This window comes from Mobula birostris, chromosome 8 (assembly GCF_030028105.1).
Source record: "Mobula birostris isolate sMobBir1 chromosome 8, sMobBir1.hap1, whole genome shotgun sequence".
NCBI lineage: Eukaryota > Metazoa > Chordata > Chondrichthyes > Myliobatiformes > Myliobatidae > Mobula > Mobula birostris.
In genome coordinates, this window is record NC_092377.1 from 88,181,817 (window position 1) to 88,200,129 (window position 18,313).

The 18,313-nt window shown below is 43.0% G+C and overlaps 2 protein-coding genes across 2 annotated transcripts in view; one reads left to right on the forward strand and one right to left on the reverse strand.

The window, feature by feature from the left end:
• memo1 (mediator of cell motility 1) overlaps positions 1–10,860 on the reverse strand; it is a 75,111-nt gene extending 64,251 nt beyond the window's left edge. The window contains exon 1 of the mRNA XM_072265598.1: positions 10,603–10,860. Coding sequence (XP_072121699.1) covers positions 10,603–10,663 — 61 coding nt within the window. The 5' untranslated portion in view covers positions 10,664–10,860. The remainder of the gene's footprint in view (positions 1–10,602) is intronic.
• A 4,512-nt stretch (positions 10,861–15,372) lies between these two features.
• Positions 15,373–18,313, forward strand: part of bud23 (BUD23 rRNA methyltransferase and ribosome maturation factor) — a 28,094-nt gene continuing 25,153 nt past the window's right edge. Inside the window, exons 1-2 of the mRNA XM_072265600.1 lie at positions 15,373–15,462; positions 16,108–16,145. Coding sequence (XP_072121701.1) covers positions 15,415–15,462; positions 16,108–16,145 — 86 coding nt within the window. The 5' untranslated portion in view covers positions 15,373–15,414. The remainder of the gene's footprint in view (positions 15,463–16,107; positions 16,146–18,313) is intronic.

The window sequence follows — 18,313 nt, forward strand, 5'->3', positions numbered from 1 at the left end:
AAATGCTTCACACGAATGTCAACTACAATACTTTAGGAGGTGATCAAAAACTTGATTTAAGAAACTCCTGAAGTACGAAGCACAGATACAGAATGGAAGTTAGAAAATTCTAGAATTTAAGATCTTGGCAGAGGTTGGATTGAAATCTTAGTTCACAAACTTGGAGAGCATAGGGATTTTTCTTTGGTCAAATGGATAATGACAGCTGACTTGAAGGACGGAGAAGCATTCATTAAAACTGGAAAGCCATGAAGAGAGATTGGGTTGTCAACAGTCTGTCAGATTGAGGGAATAGCACAAGGGTCCCAGGGACAAGGCCTGCAAAGTCACAGCGAAAGGAAGACAAAAGATGTATATAACCATATAACAATTACAGCACGGAAACAGGCCATCTTGGCCCTTCTAGTCCGTGCCCAACGCTTACTCTCACCTAGTCCCACCGATCCGCTCTCAGCCCATAACCCTCCATTCCTTTCCTGTCCATATACCTATCCAATTTTTCTTTAAATGACAATATCAAACCTGTCTCTACCACTTCTACTGGAAGCTCGTTCCACACAGAAAAGAGGAATTCAGAACCAGGGCAGGGGGAAACCCTTCGAGTAAGCTTGGCCTGGTGAGTCTTGGAGAAGGAAAGACAACAGATCAGACTGTCAATCTTAGAGATAGGTATTCATGAACTTCACATAACTGCTAGTGAAGATGGAAGGAAAAGAGAGAGGCTTACAGATATAACAGAATTGCCATTATAATGCAGGAAAATCCTGGAACAGTGAGCAGCATTAGAGTACGTTATTCTGATATGAATAAGAGGAGACAGTGCAGACTTACAGTCGGAAGAATATGGCTGAGATAGATAGGGTGGGATGGAAACAGATCACTGATTGTCTTCCACAGTTTGGAACCCTTCTGAATGTGCAGTAACTTTACAAATGAAGGGCAGAGTATCGAAGGATGGCCTGTTGTACAGAGCATCCAGGTGATACGCAGCATAAAGTCCATAAGCAATAAAGAAATGTATATTGGCCTAGAAATATGAAACACTGCCCAGGACTACCAATGGACCAATCACAGACTCAGCAGAAGTGTAAAGTGGGTGCAGGAATTGGGAGGGTAAGGGCAAAGGATGAGGGAGGAAAACAACCTCATTAATGTCCCATTGCAGATCCGAGATCTTGATATCTCCAGGAACTTGCATGACAATTTTCAGGAAAGACAGTGCACACACTGAATCTACACAGTCCAGTGCTTAGGTAATTGGAACCACCTAAAAAATGGACTGCCATCCCTCAAAAATATTATAGGATTAAAGAGCTCAGCATTTCCAGCTCATTCCATCCATCAAAATCTACAGTGCTTCAGTCTTATTCATTTCCTGTGGTTTAAAGGCTTTTCCTTCTACCCAAGCATCATTCTAGCCATAGCTACTTAATGTTCAACTCATCCAAAAGCCATGTGCATTCATTTTCCTTAAGCCATGCCCTGTGAGAGCAGGTTATTCTATTCTTCAATTCTTTTACAAAAAATTAGATCAGTATCTTTTATCCTTACCTGAAGAAAAAATTCTTCACATTAAATACTTGTAAAATAAAATTTGTAATTCTCCACCTTAAAGGCTTTCTCAGAGGGAAGGAGGAAGGGGGAAAACAAATCCCTCACTGAATCTGAAACAGAGCTCAGGAGTAATCTTCTCAATTTCAATTAAATACTGTAAAGATCTTCTTACGCTTCAAGGTTAAGAGTGAGGAAACCCAACTGCCAGAAGTAAAATGGTTGGGTCAAGAGTAAGTGAGGTGACTCAACACTCCCACATGCTTGTTGTCAAATCACTTTTTAATTAAAAAGCTCGCTTATGCAATTAGTTCGCAAAAGAGAACCTAGTGAAAATGGCTGATGATGGCAGACAGACTGCTGCTGCAACGCACTGCACAGCTTCCTAAATTGTAATTTTGGATTTGTTCAGTCTATCACAGATCATTTCTACCATTCAACGCAACTTGACTTTCCAAACAATTGTGTATACACTTGGGTTCTGAGCTATTAGCCTTTTAGGGCAGGGTTAAGAAGATAAGAAATAGATGCAGGAGTTTAGGCCATTGCTCCATCAATCAATCTTCTACTTCAAACACTACTTCTAATGAGACCACCATATTGTCCAATTCCTTTAATGAGCTATCATATCCAGATATCGATCAACCCCTGGGTTTAATGACCCTCCACAGCCCTCGAGGGTAGAGAATTCCAAAGATTCATTATTACCTTCATGAAGAAATTTCTTTTCAATTCAGTCCTAAATGGTGTACACCTCATTTTAAGTAACTTAGCTAATTTACCAGAAGTCCCAAGTAAAACCAGAGTCTCAAACTGTCATAGGTCAATTTTGATCCAGTATTTATTTCTGAGTTGATGCAACAGCAGTGAGAATAACCCTTCCAAAAATTTCTGGCCCACTAAGAGGATGTAAAAATACAAGTACGGATAAAATCTTGGCGTTAAATACAGGACTCAGAAGAGATGCATTTTGGAATCTCATGTTTTAAAATAACGACGAGGAGCAATGCAATATAGCAGCTGGTTGGCAGAAGTGAGCAACTTTAAAAAGAAAGCCACCTGCCATTTTCCTCTTACAGGATGAGATGATCAGAGGTGGTTTGACAGCAGCGGTATAAAACAACTTGGAAAAATCCACTAGACCATGAGTGAAGGATTACAAGAGCTTAAATCCTCTGTTCTCACTCCAGTAAGCTTCTACAATTACACCGAAGTGGCAAAAAGAGGAATTACTCAGCAGCCATAAAAACTTGCAGAGGGCTGCAGGCATTTCCAGAAAGGTTCAGAAATCATTACAGGAATTAACTAACTGATTTTTATTCCCTCTCGCAATAAGAATCATGTTTAGCTTCTGTATTCTACACATCATTGCCCTGCCAACACGACTGAAAACACCTTGCTTGCATGCATTTACATACAGAGATGACATGTTATCAATAACATATTACAATATAGTATCTGCCTTTAATTTTCACAAAATGCCAAAGTAGCATTCACCATTTTCCCACAACCTCACTAGGAAGATCAAAAACCTCAGTAAAAATGAGATGATAACACGTTTAATGCTGACACGCCCAATTTTGGTAACACTTCTCAGAGGTAAAACCACACACCAATCTGGTTTTGACAACGGAACGCAAGCAAAATGAATTCTCCAGCAAAGAGAATTTTATTTTTTTATTTTTCTTTTGGCAATGACTCTGCAAAGGCTTAATAATTTATCAAGCAGAACCAGGCAATGCATTGTGATTAATTCTTTCAAATCTGAAAAGCAGCTGCTGACCTGGCACTAAGTCATGACAATACCAGTACCTCCCGACCACTCTTAAGCTCCACACCCAAATGGTTGCAACCCATACAGCACTCATCATACCTGACCAAAGTGATTCTATCACCCAACACCCATGCAGAATCCCAAAAAATCCATTACAGCCCACCTCCCAAAGCTTATTCATTAAAGCGAAGGGGGTTATATTTTGGGAATAGGATGCTCCCTCTTTTCATTTCAGCAGCTAACCATTTATGTCAATTATTCTCAGATCAGCAAAAATAAATCATGACACAGAACATGACTCTTGTCTCCTCAAACATTTCCACGTACCCCCCCCCCCAACCCCCACCAGCTACTGGGCTTCTTTGAGAAAGTTTCTGACAACTTAAGACTAGTTCTGTGTGTGTACCCAAAACACAAATGACCTTGCTCTAAGCCTATTCCACACTGGACCTTTGTTGGCAAAGACCATTGTACTGAGTTGGATAAGATGCCATTAACTAGTATTCCAACTCACTGCTCAACAGTATTTCCCCCCTGCTCTCATCATTACCTGTATCACACTTCCTCTAGCACTAGCTTTCCCAATCAGAACCTTATTTCTTTGATGATAGCATCTATATAACACACTTTCACACCCAATATTGAAGTAATGGCATTGCCTATCAGTCTGAACGATATGTTCCCAGCTCCTCCACTGCCATGTCAATGCAGTTTCCCAATTCATTCAAATTTTCCTCTGATATTCCCATTGTTCTGTTCTCCAGATCATTCCTCTCCTAATATACCCTATACCATATTTCTCTTGTTTAATGTAGAGGCCAAGTCATTGGGTATATTTAAAGCGGAGGTTGATAGGTTCTTGATTAGTCAAGGTGTCAAAAGTTACGGGGAGAAGGCAGGAGAATGGGATTGAGAAGGATAATGAATCAGCGATGATGGAATGGCAGAGCAGACTCAATGGGCTTATGCTCTTGACTGTTCCATGCTAACATTAACTCCAGTCACACCTACAAACACCCGAAATCTTGCTTTAAATTACTGATTCTAGTTAAGCCTTGCCACCCGTTTGAAGGCTGCAAACCTAAATTCTCTTTCAGGAGCTTGAAGATCAAGTCCATTACTGACGGAAGACTGCACTCTCACACACGGACTGCTTTTTGAATGATCATCCATCTGCTCATTCAGATATACAGGAAAGCACCATGGCGCAACTTCGAAGAACAGAGGGAAAGTTACTTCCTGCAATAATTATGCCTCCAGCAACATTAAATAAACACAAATGTGGTCATTTCTGCATTGCTCTCTGTGGCAGGTTGTTATGCAAAAACAGCTTTCTGTGCTTCCTTCCATATAAAAGTGGCTACACCACAACAGTAACTGATTGGTTAAATATCCTGAGAGTGTAAAAGGTGCTTTAGGAATTCACATGCTCCACCCAACCATAACTGTCATTTCCACAACAGTTTGTACACAAGCTTTCTCAGTCACTTCCATGTCCCAAGTCTTTCTATAATACTTCACTTTTTCTTTCACCCACATATACCTTCTCATTCCAGAAAGCCACCTATACACATATCCTGCCACTCCCAGTAAAGCATTCCTCTTTCGCTCAGCACCCATCCATACAATTCTACCATCACAAGCAGAAAAATCCTCATCTATACCTTCATCTGTCCATATATTTCTAATTACCTAACAGAGTAACCAACTTCCACTCTGCCCTGTCAGCCTTACCTTTTCCAATAACCCAAGCATAACCAACTGTGCACAACTATTAACCCACCCGGAATTGTGCCCCTTTACTCTTTTAACTATTAACTTATAAATATTGCTAATCTGACACTAGTAACTCACCCATATCCCATCATTTTACCTAAGTAATTTATCTACAAACTTCATGTAACATCACTAACTAACCCAGATCTTTTCAGTAACTCACTGTAGCTGTCAAGCTCAGTAATGACGTGCTCACAACCCTGTCTCCCCTCTAGTAATCTATTCATATACCCGGAGAATTACTCCAACCTCGGCACTATGGTAATCCAGGTTCCAGGTTTAGCCTACCATACTCAAAGTAAGCATTACAACAAATCTACCACCACCTCAATAACCCATACTCATACATTTACCCTATCGTCATTCAGCTCATCCATCAATAAACCCTCTGTTTTTCCTACTGTAACTACCACATTTCAATTATGCCATCCTAATAACACATCCATTCACCTCTAACTCCCACCCATGCCCCTATCATGTTACCACTGTAGCTCACCCGTCCTCCTACTGATAACTACATTAAAGGTTATCATACCTCTACCCTGTTTGGCCAATAACCCACCTGTATTCCTCCCTCTTCAGTACAATAACCCAATATACCCCAAGCGTGTCATTCCAGAAACCCATCCATCCCATAAGACCACAAGATATAGGAGCAGAATTAGACCGTTTGGCTCATCCAGTCTGCTCTGCCATTTCATCATGGCTGATCCAATTTTCCTCTCAGCCCTAAACTCCTGACTTCTCCCCATATCCCTTCATGTTCCCACCATCGGAAACATCATCTCCTCATCCACTGCAACAAGACCTTTCACCATTCAATAAGTTTCAATTAAGTCACCCCTCAATCTTCTGAATTCTAGTGAATACACGCCCAGAGCCATCAAACACTCTTCATATGACAAGCCAGTCAATCCTGGAATCATTTTCCTGAGCTTCCCTTGAATTCTCTCCAGTTTCAGCACATCCTTTCTAAGACTAGGGCCCTAAAACTGCTCACAGTTCTCCATGAGGTCTCAAAGTGCTTTATAAAGTCTCAAATTATACATCCTTGCTTTTATATTCTAGTGCTCTTGAAATCAATGCTAACATTGCTTTTGCCTTCCTCACTACAAACTCAATCTGCAAATTAACCTTTAGAGAATCCTGCACAAGGACTCCCAAGTCCCTTTGCACCTCAGTTTTTTGTATGTTCTCTCCATTTAGAAAATAGTCATCCCTTTCATTTCTTCTACCAAAATGCATGACTATATACTTCCTGACTCTGTACTCCATCTGCCCATTCTCCTAATCTGTTCATGTCCTTCTGTAGCCTCTCTACTTCCTCAAAAACTACCTGCCCCTCCACCTATCTTCATATTGTCTGCAAACTTAGCAACAAAACCATAAATTCAATCATCCAGATCACTGACATACAATGTAAAAAGAATCGGTCCCAACACAGACCCCGGTGGAACACCACTAGTCACCAGCAACCAGCCAGAAAAAGCTCCCTTTATTCCCACCCTTTGCTTCCTGCCAATCAGCCACTGCCTTACCCATGCTGGAATCTCTCCTGTACTACCATGGGCTCATAACTTGTTAAGCAACCTCATGTGTGGCACTTTGTCAAAGGCCTTCTGAAAATCCAAGTACATAACATCAACCAATTCTGCTTTGTCTATCCTGCTTGTTATTTCTTCAAAGAATTCTAACAGATTTGTCAGGCAAGATTTTCCCTTGAGGAAACCATGTTGACTATAACTGATTTTATCATGTGCCTCCATGCACCCTGAGACCTCATCCTAATAATCAACTCCAACATCTTCCAAACCACTGGGGTCAAACTAACTGGCTTACAGATTCCTTTTCTCCACCTCGCCCCCTTCTTGAAGAGTAGAGCAACATTTTCAATGTTCCAGTCTTCCAGAGCCATTCCAGAATCTAGTGATTTTTGAAAGATCTTTAGCCACCTCTTTCAGAACCCTGAGATGTACACCATCTGGCCCAGGAGACATCTACCTTCAGACCTTTCAGTTTCCCAAGAACTTTCTCTCTAGTTATGGTGACACACTTCATGACCCCTGTCACCTGGATCTTCTACCATCCTGCTAGTGCCTTTCACTCCCCTGTCATTCCAGTGGCCTACCAGTAGAATTATTGTGTTACCCAAGAGTAGCGGGCCAAAAGTACATGACAAGATGCATTAGACCAAAAACAATAGAGCTTTGTGCAACACCAAGAAACTAACTTGGCAGAAAGCTTAGATGAGTGTTGGAGAGAAGTAAGGAAAGCAAAGAAAGGTTTCAAGAGATACTCATAATTAAAGTCAAAGAAATTACAAGAAACTTTGCTAAGCATGTATATAGCAAGCAAATAACTAAGGATAGAATAAAGCCTATTTAGCACCATGACAGCTATTTGATGAGCAGAGGCAGAGGTGTGGTAAGGTTTGGAATGAAAGCTTTGCAGTTCTCTTCACAAAAGGGGTTGATGCCAATGTTGTCATTAAGGAGAACATGAGACAGGATGTGAGCAAGTCTGAAGCAGTTCACACCTTCATAGTAGTGATGTCCTAAGACCCAGGTGATGTATATGCCACCCTATCCAAAGGAGGATGGGAGAAACTGTAGAAGCTTGGGCTGTAGTCTTTCAAGCCTCCCTGACTATAGGAACAGTGCCAGAGGATTCCTCTGGTTAGGGTGCTCAGAATGTGGGGTTAAAGTTTCATAATAAGGCTGAGCATTTTAAAAAAGGAAAATCTCCACCAGGTGGTGAATCTATGGAAATGTTTGCCCAAGAATGTCAGAGGTTATGTTGTTAAGCATATTCAAGGCAAAGATCAATAGATGTTTTGGATATTAAAGAAATGTGATTACTGCAGGAAAGTGGTGCAGATATATAAGAGTCATAATTTTATTAAATGGAAGTGCAGGCACATGGGACCAAATGGACTCCTGCTTTTGCTTATTATGTTCTTTTGATTAGAGGACTGCTGAAGTTATGACATTGTTTTAAAATAAACCAAGTAATTACAGATCAATTAGTTTGGGCAACTTCAATAATGGACAGTAATCAATCCTAAGGGACAGTAAAAACCTTTGTATAGATTAGAAAGACACACAATAACCAGGGACAGTAGGCATGGATTTGATTAGAGACCATCCCTGACAGACCACATTGAATTTTTTTTGAGGAAGCAGTAAGGAGAGCCAACGAGGGCAGAGCAGTTGATGAGACTGCTGTGGACTTCGACAAATTCTCACATAATAGCATTGTCAAAAAAAAAAAACAAGCACATGGGATTGAATAGGGAGTGGCAAACTGGATCTGCAGCGGAAAGTACATGATTGATGATAATTTTTATGACAGGAAAGCTGTTCCCAATGGGTTTCCATGCGCTCATGCGCAACCCCTTATTTTCCGTTGTATTACATTGATTTACACCCAAATATGGCTTGCATGATTAAATAAAGTTTGCACCATGACGCAGAAGTTAGCTCTGTGGTTCATAGCAAGCATTAAACTGCAGGAAGATATTTATGGCCTCAGCCACTGGACAGAACTTGACAAATGTAATTGAATCCACAGGAGTGTGAAGTGTGAATCCCCTTGGGAAGATGCTGGCAAATGATTCAAAATTGGAGTTTATTTATCACATATACATTGAAACATGCAGTGAAATGCGTCGTTTGTGTTAATAACCAACATACTCGAGGGTCTGCTGAGGGCAGCCCGCAAATGCCGGCACACATTCCAGTGCCAACAATGTACAATAAATGGGAAAGAACAGAACCACACAAAAGGAACAATGAGATGTTGCAGTTTATGTCCATGGAATTCTGAAAGGCAGTAGGATCAATAAATGAATAAAAAGGCATGAGTGCTTTTCTTTATTAGTTGAGACAGAGTGGAGGGGCTATGCAAGATCTGTGTACTAAACTGCTGGAGACTACAGCTTTGGTATTGTATACCCTTCTGATCACAACATTACATTAAAGACATGATCATATTCCATAGGATGCAGAGGAGATTTACGAGGATATTGCCAAGATTGGAAAATTGAAGCTATATGGCAAGATCTGAAAAGCTGAGGTTGTTTTTGTTGGGGTAGGAGGCTAAGAGATACGACAGAGGTGCACGAAGTCAGAAGGGGGCTGGACAGAGTAAACAGGAAGGACACATTGCCCTCAATAGATTTAACGTTCATTGGTAGAGGATTAAATTTGAAAGGAGGAAAGATTTTGACCAGTACTTTGACATGTACTTGACAAGACAAGGATTACAGGCATTAATGTTGGGAGATGAGTAGTTAGTTTGAGTATTTTTTTTCTGCGAGGCAAGGCAAGTCTGAATGGCCTCTTTGTGGCAAATTTTCTGAGATTCAGACACTGCACCTGATCAGTCACCCAATCACACCTCTAAGTCTTCCATCTTCCCAACCCATTTAGCCTATATACCAGTCTATTTCCCTAATCTATCCTATTACCCAATAACAAAGAATGGCTCCTAATCTGTGACACAATGCCAATTAACATCCATGTCTATCTAGACCCTCACCAGGTCATATGGTCTGCCACCCCTGTAACCCACCAACATCTGTATTTACACCCATAATATCCAATCACATCCCTACCCTGCCAAAGAATAACTGACCCACAGGTCTACCCTATTTTGCCATAACCCATTCATCCCCTTAACCTGTCATCCAACGACTCATCCTCATGCTTATCCCACCACCCAACAACTTATCTGCATGTCTACCCCACTGCCCAACAGCTCACCAATGTCTGCCCTGCCATCCAATAACTCATCCAGCTGTCTACCCTTCCATCCAATAAGCAATCCAACTGTCTACCCTGTCATCCAGTAAGCCAATCAGCTGTCTACCCTGCCATCCAATAAGTAATTCAGCTGTCTACTCGGCCGGCCAATAAGCAACTCAGCTGTCTAACCTGCCACACAATAAACCAATCAGCTGTCTACTCTGCCATCCAATAACTCCTCCAGTTGTCTACCCTGCCATCCAATAACTCATCCAGTAGTTTACCCTGCCATCCAATAAGCAATCCAACTGTCCAACCTGCCATCCAATAAGCCAATCAGCTGTCTACCCTGCCATCCAATAAGCAATCCAGAAATCTATCTTGCCATCCAGCTGTCTACCCTGCATCCAATAACCCATTCAACTCTCTACCCTGCCATCCAGCATTCAGTAAGCCACTCAGCTGTCTACCCTTCCATCCAATTAGCCTTCCAACTGTCTACCCTGCGATCCAGCTGTCTACCATGCCATCCAATAACTCATTCAGCTATCTACCCTGCCATCCAATAACGCATTCAGCTGTCTCCTCTGTCATCCAAAAATCCACCTATGGTCCTTCCTAATCATTAAATTCCCACCCTTGTCCCAACTCTGTTACCTCAGTAGCCTCCTATCCCAATGAGGGTCCCATCTCTGTGCCCTGTCACCCAGCCGTGCCCCTAGGCGGCTCTCTCTGCCCGCCCCTGGCCGGTCCTACCTGACGCCGTGTACCAGCTCCCGGCGTGACTGGCCTCTCGGCAGATGGCTCGGCTGGACATTTTAGAGCCGGAGCTTCCTATGATGGGATCGCGGCGGATCTGCGGGGACGGAGGGCCACAGCCTGGACCCGGCGGCTCCTGAGGGCTGGTGACACTGACTCAGAGAGGCGGCCGGTCACCGGCTCTGGCCGGCCAGCGAGAGCCCGAGAACAAAGCAGCAGCTGAGCCGAGCCGAGAGTCCCTCGGGAATCCGAGCGCCGGCGCAGCGTGGGTGCGTCACCGCGTCCAACGTCCGGGAGCGTGCAGCCGCGGTAACGTCATCGCGCAAATTGCATCCTGGAAGGGCGAACTCTTACTCACTCTTCCTTCAGTTAGTCCTGACGAAGGGTCTCTGCCTGAAACGTCGACTGTACCTCTTCCTAGAGATGCTGCCTGGCCTGCTGCGTTCACCAGCAACTTTTATGTGTGTTGCTTGAGTTTCCAGCATCTGCAGAATTCCTCGTGTCCACCAGTGTCTTATGTGTTTGTCTGTATATTGTTTGAAAATGTGAGCCATTGTCGAGTTGCCAATAAGTAGCTACTGGGAGTTTTTCAAAATGCAGAAAGGTGCATCCCCTATAGAGTTGTAATGGTGCTTAAAAATGTTACCATCCCACAGTCCAAAGCCAGACCACTTAGTAGAATTGGTCATTGTAAATTGTCCTGTGATTAGGCTAGTGATAAATCAGTGGTTTGCTGAGCGGTCAGCTCCTTGGGCTGGAAGGATGTGTTCTGCGCTGTATCTCTAAAAATAAATGAATTATAATAAAAGCTAATGAATGCATTGACCAAACGACACTAAAATGTGTGAGCAACTTTTTACAGTTTACTCTTTTGTGCACCACACACAAAATGCTGCAGGAACGCAGCAGGCCAGGCAGCATCTATAGAGAAGAGCACAGTCGACGTTTCAGGCTGAAACCATTCGGCAGGAACACTTCCCCCACTGCGTGCTACGCACCACGCTTTCCGCTATGAGGAGGTACCTGGTGTCTATCCCAGTCACTTTCACAACTCCAGGCTCCCACCGCATTCTACTCTTTTGATTGTTTCTTTTATTGTGAGTTAAGTTTCATTAGAGTAGCTAGATCCCAATGATAGCTTATTACCGGGATTGGTGCTGGGATGTAACACAAAATGCTGGAGTAATGTAGCCAGACTGGCGGCATCCATGCAGAGGAATAAAGAGTCGGTGTTTTGGGCCGAGGCCCTTCATCAGGACCTGATGATTATGAAAGGCAGCCCAAGGGCCCGATTGTACTGTAACTAGATCGTTCAATGATATGGAGATGACTGAGTTTGTAGCCTGCAATGGGAAATAAGAGGATGAGAAATAGGCAGATGTGAGTAAATATTATTCTTTGAAAGGAGCAAGATGACAAAATGCTGCAGTACAAAGTGACATTGTGACATGAAACTGAAAATTAGTATGAATGGAAAGCAAGTAATTAGAAAGGCCATGGAATGGATATGGAGTATAAAAGTTGTGAGGACTGCATACAGCTTTGGTCTTGGTGTGCAGTGACGGTCTGTGAGGTTAATGCCTGGGATGAAGGGGTTGATGTATGAAGAAAGGTTGATCCCATACTCATTAGAATTTAGTAGAATAAGAGGGGATTTTGCCGAGAAAAATAGTATTCTGAAAGGTGGATGCAGGGAAGATGTAATTTTTGTGAGGGTTAGAACTACGAGAAATAGTTTTAGAATAAGTGTCACCGACTTTACAAAGAAGGCAGCAGTACATCGACATTTTTAGAAGTTTCTGCAAATTTGGTATGTTTGGCACAGATTCGGCACGTCATCTAAAACCTTGACAAACGTCTAGAGATGTACAGTCAGTGCCCTGACTGGTTGCATGGCAGCCTGGTTTGGAAACACCAACGGCCAATAGTGGGAAAGCCTTCACAAAGTAGCAGATGCAGCCCAGTCCATCACAGGAAAAACCCACCACATCATCGAGCGCATCGACAAGGAGCGCTGCCGGAAGGAAGCAGTGCCCCACCTTCCGGGCCGTGCTCCCTTCTGGCTGCTGCCTTTGGGAAGGAAATCGAGGAGCCCTTGGTCCTATACCACACCATACTCAGGAATTACCCTTCAGCTATCAGGCTCCGGAACCAGTGCCGATAACTTCACACAACACTGAACTGATTCCTCAACCTACGCTCTCTCTCACTTTCAAGGACTCTACATGCTCTCAATATTATTTATTTACTTATTTCTTTATTATTATTTTGTTTGTTTTTTTGTATTTGCACAGTTTGTCTTTTGCGCATCGACTGTCAGTCTTTGTGTGTAGTTTTCCATTGATTCTATTGTATTTCTTTGTTCTACTGTGAATGCCTGCAAGAACATCCATCGCAGGATGGTATGTGGTGACATATATGTAGCTTGAACTTTAAAAGTAAACAGGATATTCTTTATCAGAGGGTGATGGATCTCTGAAATTTTCTACTCTGGAAAACCGGAGACAGTCATATTCAAGGTAGACATTAACAGATATTGAGACTACGGGAGAGTCAGAAGGTGAAAGTTGAGCGTGGGGAAGTGTTGCTGAGCCTGCTCCTGCTTCTTTTCCCGATGTCGCTGTTGGGTTATGTTCAGATCCGTTAGTGTCATGACCAGTAACTTCTACCATTTATCATCCACACTTTGTCAGAGATCTTCGTCTTTGCTGATGGCCTGGAGTACGGCCTTCTCCCAGTTTATGGAAAACAATGGCAGCCATTATTAAACATAATGTACAACCTCCATGACGGCCTTTACTTCAGAAGTATCATCAGTTTTAAAGTTTACTCCGTCTCCCAATGTTCGCTGATACACATCAGGATTTGCATTGGTTTTTTTTTTGACATTCTTCTGCTGGCTTTGGCCCTCTCCCTGCAATCTCCCCCACTAAATCTCTGAGATGTGCACACTCACCTCGCTCTCACCTTTGGTTTTAAATGTTTCACCTATTTCTCATTTCTCCTGTAAAGTAGTTCTTTAGCCTTGCCTCTTTCACCAAGCTACTATCCATCTGGCACACACTGCTCTCTACGAATTACTTGGGAATCTTTACCTACGCTGACTGAGAATATATTTAGTGCTGTCTACTGATGCACTGAATGTGTTGACTTTGATTAGTGAGATTTATATCTACAATGAGCGAACAATTCTTGCTGCAAAATTCTCACAGCTAGTTTCTAATCAGCTGCATTCAACACCTCATTCACTTCAGGCTTCTGAAGCAAAGAGCAACCTCTAAGTGTCATGCAACAAAGAAATAAATGGATGCCTCTTCCTGATCTCACCACAGTCACGGCCAGTACAGAAATAGAACATAGCTTCCAGTCACTGGAGCAGCTTTAACTGCTTGAACTTTGGTAGCTTATTCAAAATAGGCCTCAAAACACTTCCATGTTTCCTTGCAATGTAGTACATCATGTGGCCCATCGACCAATCCCATTCCCTCACTTATTTCCCCATCATGTCTCAGACTAATCCCATTCCCTCACTTGTTTCCCTTTGGCCTTCACTCTGTTTCTTCCACCTCCCAAACACACAGGAGGAGATTTACAGTAGCCATGTAGCCCAGCAACCAGCTCATCTTTGCGATGTGGGGAAACGGGATCATCTGCGGTCACAGGGATAAACTGAAGTCTTCAATCAGAACCAGAGATCAGAATTGAACAGGTTGCTGAAGCTGCAGGACTGCTTCACGACTTGCACTGAGCACCCTTAAGCCTGGTGTCATTAAACCTAGGACATTTGCATGCTGAGAACAATGCTCTTAGTTCCTTACTAGCCACAAAATAGGCATCACCCTTTTTTAAAAAACCTACAAAGGAAGTTAGCAAAATGACCACCACTTTGTTATTTTAATCACCCTGAAGGTGCAACAAGCTGACTGCCAACACATTTCTGTTGTGTGTTTTACCATAGATTTCCCTATAGTGAACATAATTTACAAGAGACGCAACTTTTCTATGTAACCAATCTTCTGCAAAGGTAACTGTCTAGAGTTCTGATTGTTATCCTTCAAGTTTACCTTGGAGTTTCTGACAAATTGAAAATGCAACTTTTCACTCCTGCAGAAAAGTTAAGAAAAAGATTGAGGGATTGTACAATGTTTTTGGTAAAGAACAAGCTGTTAAGAGTTGCTCAGCAGATCAGCCAGGTTCTGTGGAGAAAAATGGACTGTCGATGTTTCTGCTCAAGACCCTTCATGTGGCTGCATTTTCTTGAGTGTCCAACTTTGAAAAAAAGTTTCACGTTTTCATATTCTGTTGGAAAATTTTTGTTTACTAGTTCAAAAAATACAGGCGATTTGAGGGATGACACCCTGGTACTTTGCTAAATTGGAGGGGGAAGGTAATGCAGAAACCTTCATCAATGAGACTTCCCTCTGTTGGAAACATTATGTCAGGAAATTATTAGCAAACCAGACAGGGAACCGGGGGAGAAAAAAAATAATGCTATAGCTCATTCATACTGTGTGCCTATGAATCTGCCTCAAGTTTTTCATTATATTTGTGGAAATAACAATAAACTTTACTTTGACTTTGGAACCGATCAATTAATGTTCCAACAACGATCCTTCATAGAAGGAAAATCATATCACTGTAAATACGTATCAACTATTGGCGACAGTCGTGAATCAGTTTATGCCGCCCACCAGCCCAAGCCCCGACTCCTTTACAAAGATGAAGTTCCTCGGTATGTCGCTCATAGTGATGATGTATACACTAGGCGCGGCATGATGACGTGAAGGAGAAGGCGTTCGCGTGGTCGCCATGGCGTGTCGGGTCGGGAGGCCGGAGCACCGAGCACCCCCTGAAGTGGTAAGGGCGAAGGCAGCGTTGGGGCGGGGAATGCGGAGAAGAGCACGACTGGCAGTGAAGGGGAGGGGGTGGGAAGGTGGAAGGGGAGAGAAGAGGGGATGACCATCTTCCAGTACAGTGAGGACAGCAGCTGTTTACCCACGTCTTGTCAGGTTGGTGGCTTTCTTCCTCCTCTCGCAGCATGAGAGAGAATACCACCTCTCCGTGCAGGTTCATCATTCTGCACACTCCAGTGGTGTCTGAACCTCTGTGTCTGTGCTGTTGCTGCAGGCAAGCTTTACGTTGTAGCTGTGTACCTCACCGTGCTTGTGCAGGTGATGTAAGACTCAGCTCAACGTGAGAGATCTGCTAGTCCTTCTCCACCCCACCCTCAATACCATTAGTGTAGGCCAATTATTCCGAAAGCTGGTGCTTCCAAGTGCTGGGCCATCGTGTATTTAAGGACTTCTCGGATACATCCTCTGACTGTATAAATGAGTACCACAGTGTGCAATGTTCAGAATCAACTTTCCTGCCAGGACCGCATGTTGTTTCTCGGAGATGATGTGCTCGTTTGCTGATTTGCCTGGGATCTACTGAGGACTATTTAAGCAACTGCTTTGTGCATGGTCACAAGTTTACAGCTTTTTACCTTTTTTTCCCCAGTTTTACAGTGTGGATGAAGCGAGAAAATATACACAGAAGTAAGTATTCTGTTGTCATGTTTGTGCTCTTTGATCGTCTTCGTAATAAACGCTAAGTTTTTGTTGCATGAATTATGTTTATTGGTGTTTAAGAATCACCTTTATTAAGATTGTTACAGCTTCTCAGCAAAGTGATTTGTACATCAGACCAGTTGATCACGTTGGCCTGATTCCTAGCCTACACTGAAGTAACTGATGTAGGCAGATTGGTGTGGGAGTGTCCCACGTTCTCTGGTTTGGGAGGGGATATGCAATAATGTATAGCTAGGGTGCCAAGACTTTTGCACAGTACTATATTTGTAAACATGGAGCAGAGAGTGAGGTTGTAAATCTGGTGGGAGCGATGGATGTAGAGAATGGCGAGGGTGGAGTGCTGCGGGAGGGGTGTGGGACGGTTGGCAGAGAAGGAGCACCAGAGCTGGGGGAAAGTTCAGGTGCAGACACACTCAGCCCCAAGACACCAGGCAATGTCACTTGATTCCAATCATTACAGAATGTCTCTCTGCTGCTTCCCGCTCCCTCCCCTTCTCCCAACAATGATTTCCCTCTCTCTCTGTCTCCTTCCCACTCTCAGTCCACAATAGAGACCCATATCACAATCAGTTTATCATCACTCATGTATGTCATGAGATTTTTTTGTGGCAGCAGTACAGTGCATTTCATAACTACAGTAGACACACACACACCCACCCACCCACTTCCCCCCCACAAGAGATTTGCTCAGTATTGTTTCTAGATCCTACTTCCAAATGAAAGGATGTGTGATGCAGGTTTGACCGTGATATCCGACTTGCTCGATCTTCAGGCCTGGGGAATGAGGTGGGCAAAGTGGTATTTGGGAAGCACTTACGGTCCAGCGACCACAATTCTATTAGTTTTAAACTGTAGAACAGATCCACAGTTTAAAGTCCAAAAATCAAGCAGCGTGAACTTTGTGGAAATTAAGCAGGATCTAGCTAGGTTTGATTGGATGACTCTAGATAAAGGCAACTGAATGGCTGGCAAGTAAACAGGTCAGATCGAGAGTCCAGGGCGGCATGTTCAGGGAACCTAGGCTGACACGAGATATCGAGGGACTGGTGAGGATAAAGAAAGAAGTCCCCATTGTGTTTGGGGTGAATACCATAGTGAATGTTAAAAGTTTAAGACCAGACTGAAGAGGAAATCAGGAGGGCAAAAAGAGGATATGAGATGGTTTTGGCAGAATGGGTTAAAGTTAATCCCAAGAGGTACTTCATTTAGCACCAGATCCTTTTTCTTAAGCTATATTTGACAGCAACAGCTGGCTAGGGAGACACTAGGTCACCTTAAAGACCAGGAGGTCTACCAATGTGTGGAGGAAAAAGTCAAGTTTTGTCTATTTCTCCCAGGTGTTTACTAAGGAGAATATCATGAACACCAGAGAAATAAGTGTAGTAAGTCTTGAGGAGTTGGATCGTATGCATATTACAAGGAAAGAGATATTTGCAGCCTTGAAGCACATCAAAGTGGGAAAATCCCCAGTTCTTATGGGAGGCCAGAGAAGAAATTCTGGAGGCCCTTGTAGAGATAATTGTTTCATTGTAAGATACTGGGAAAGTTTGTGAACGTTGGAAGGTGGCTAATGTTACTCCATTGTTAAAAGATATGCCAGGAAGCTGTGGGTTGGTGAACCTGACCTCATTTGTAGGGAAGTTACTGGAGGGAATTTTGAGGGATAAGATCTACCATCACTTAGATAGTCAAGGCCTGATCAGGATAGTCAGTATGGTTTTTGTGTGCGGGAGGTTGTCTTGACAAATCTTAGAATTTTTTGAAGAGGTAACTAAAGGAACAGATGCAGTTAAGACAGTGGATGTTGTCTCTTTGGACTTCAGTAAGAGCCTTGACAAGGCTCTGCATGGCAGACTGATCTGGAATGTTAAGTTGCATGGAATTCAGGCAGAGTTAGTGATGTGGATTCAGGTCTTGATGATAGGAAGCAGAAGGTGATGGTTGAAGGTCGATTCTCCGACTGGAGGCCCATGACATGTAGGGTGCCCCAGAAGTCAGTGTTGAAACTTCTGCTATTCATTATTTACGTAAATAATTTGGATATGAATGTACATGGCACAATTAGCAAGTTTGTTGATGATACCGAATTAGGGGGTCCTGTTGATAGTGAGGCAGGTGAGCTGCAAAGCGAGATG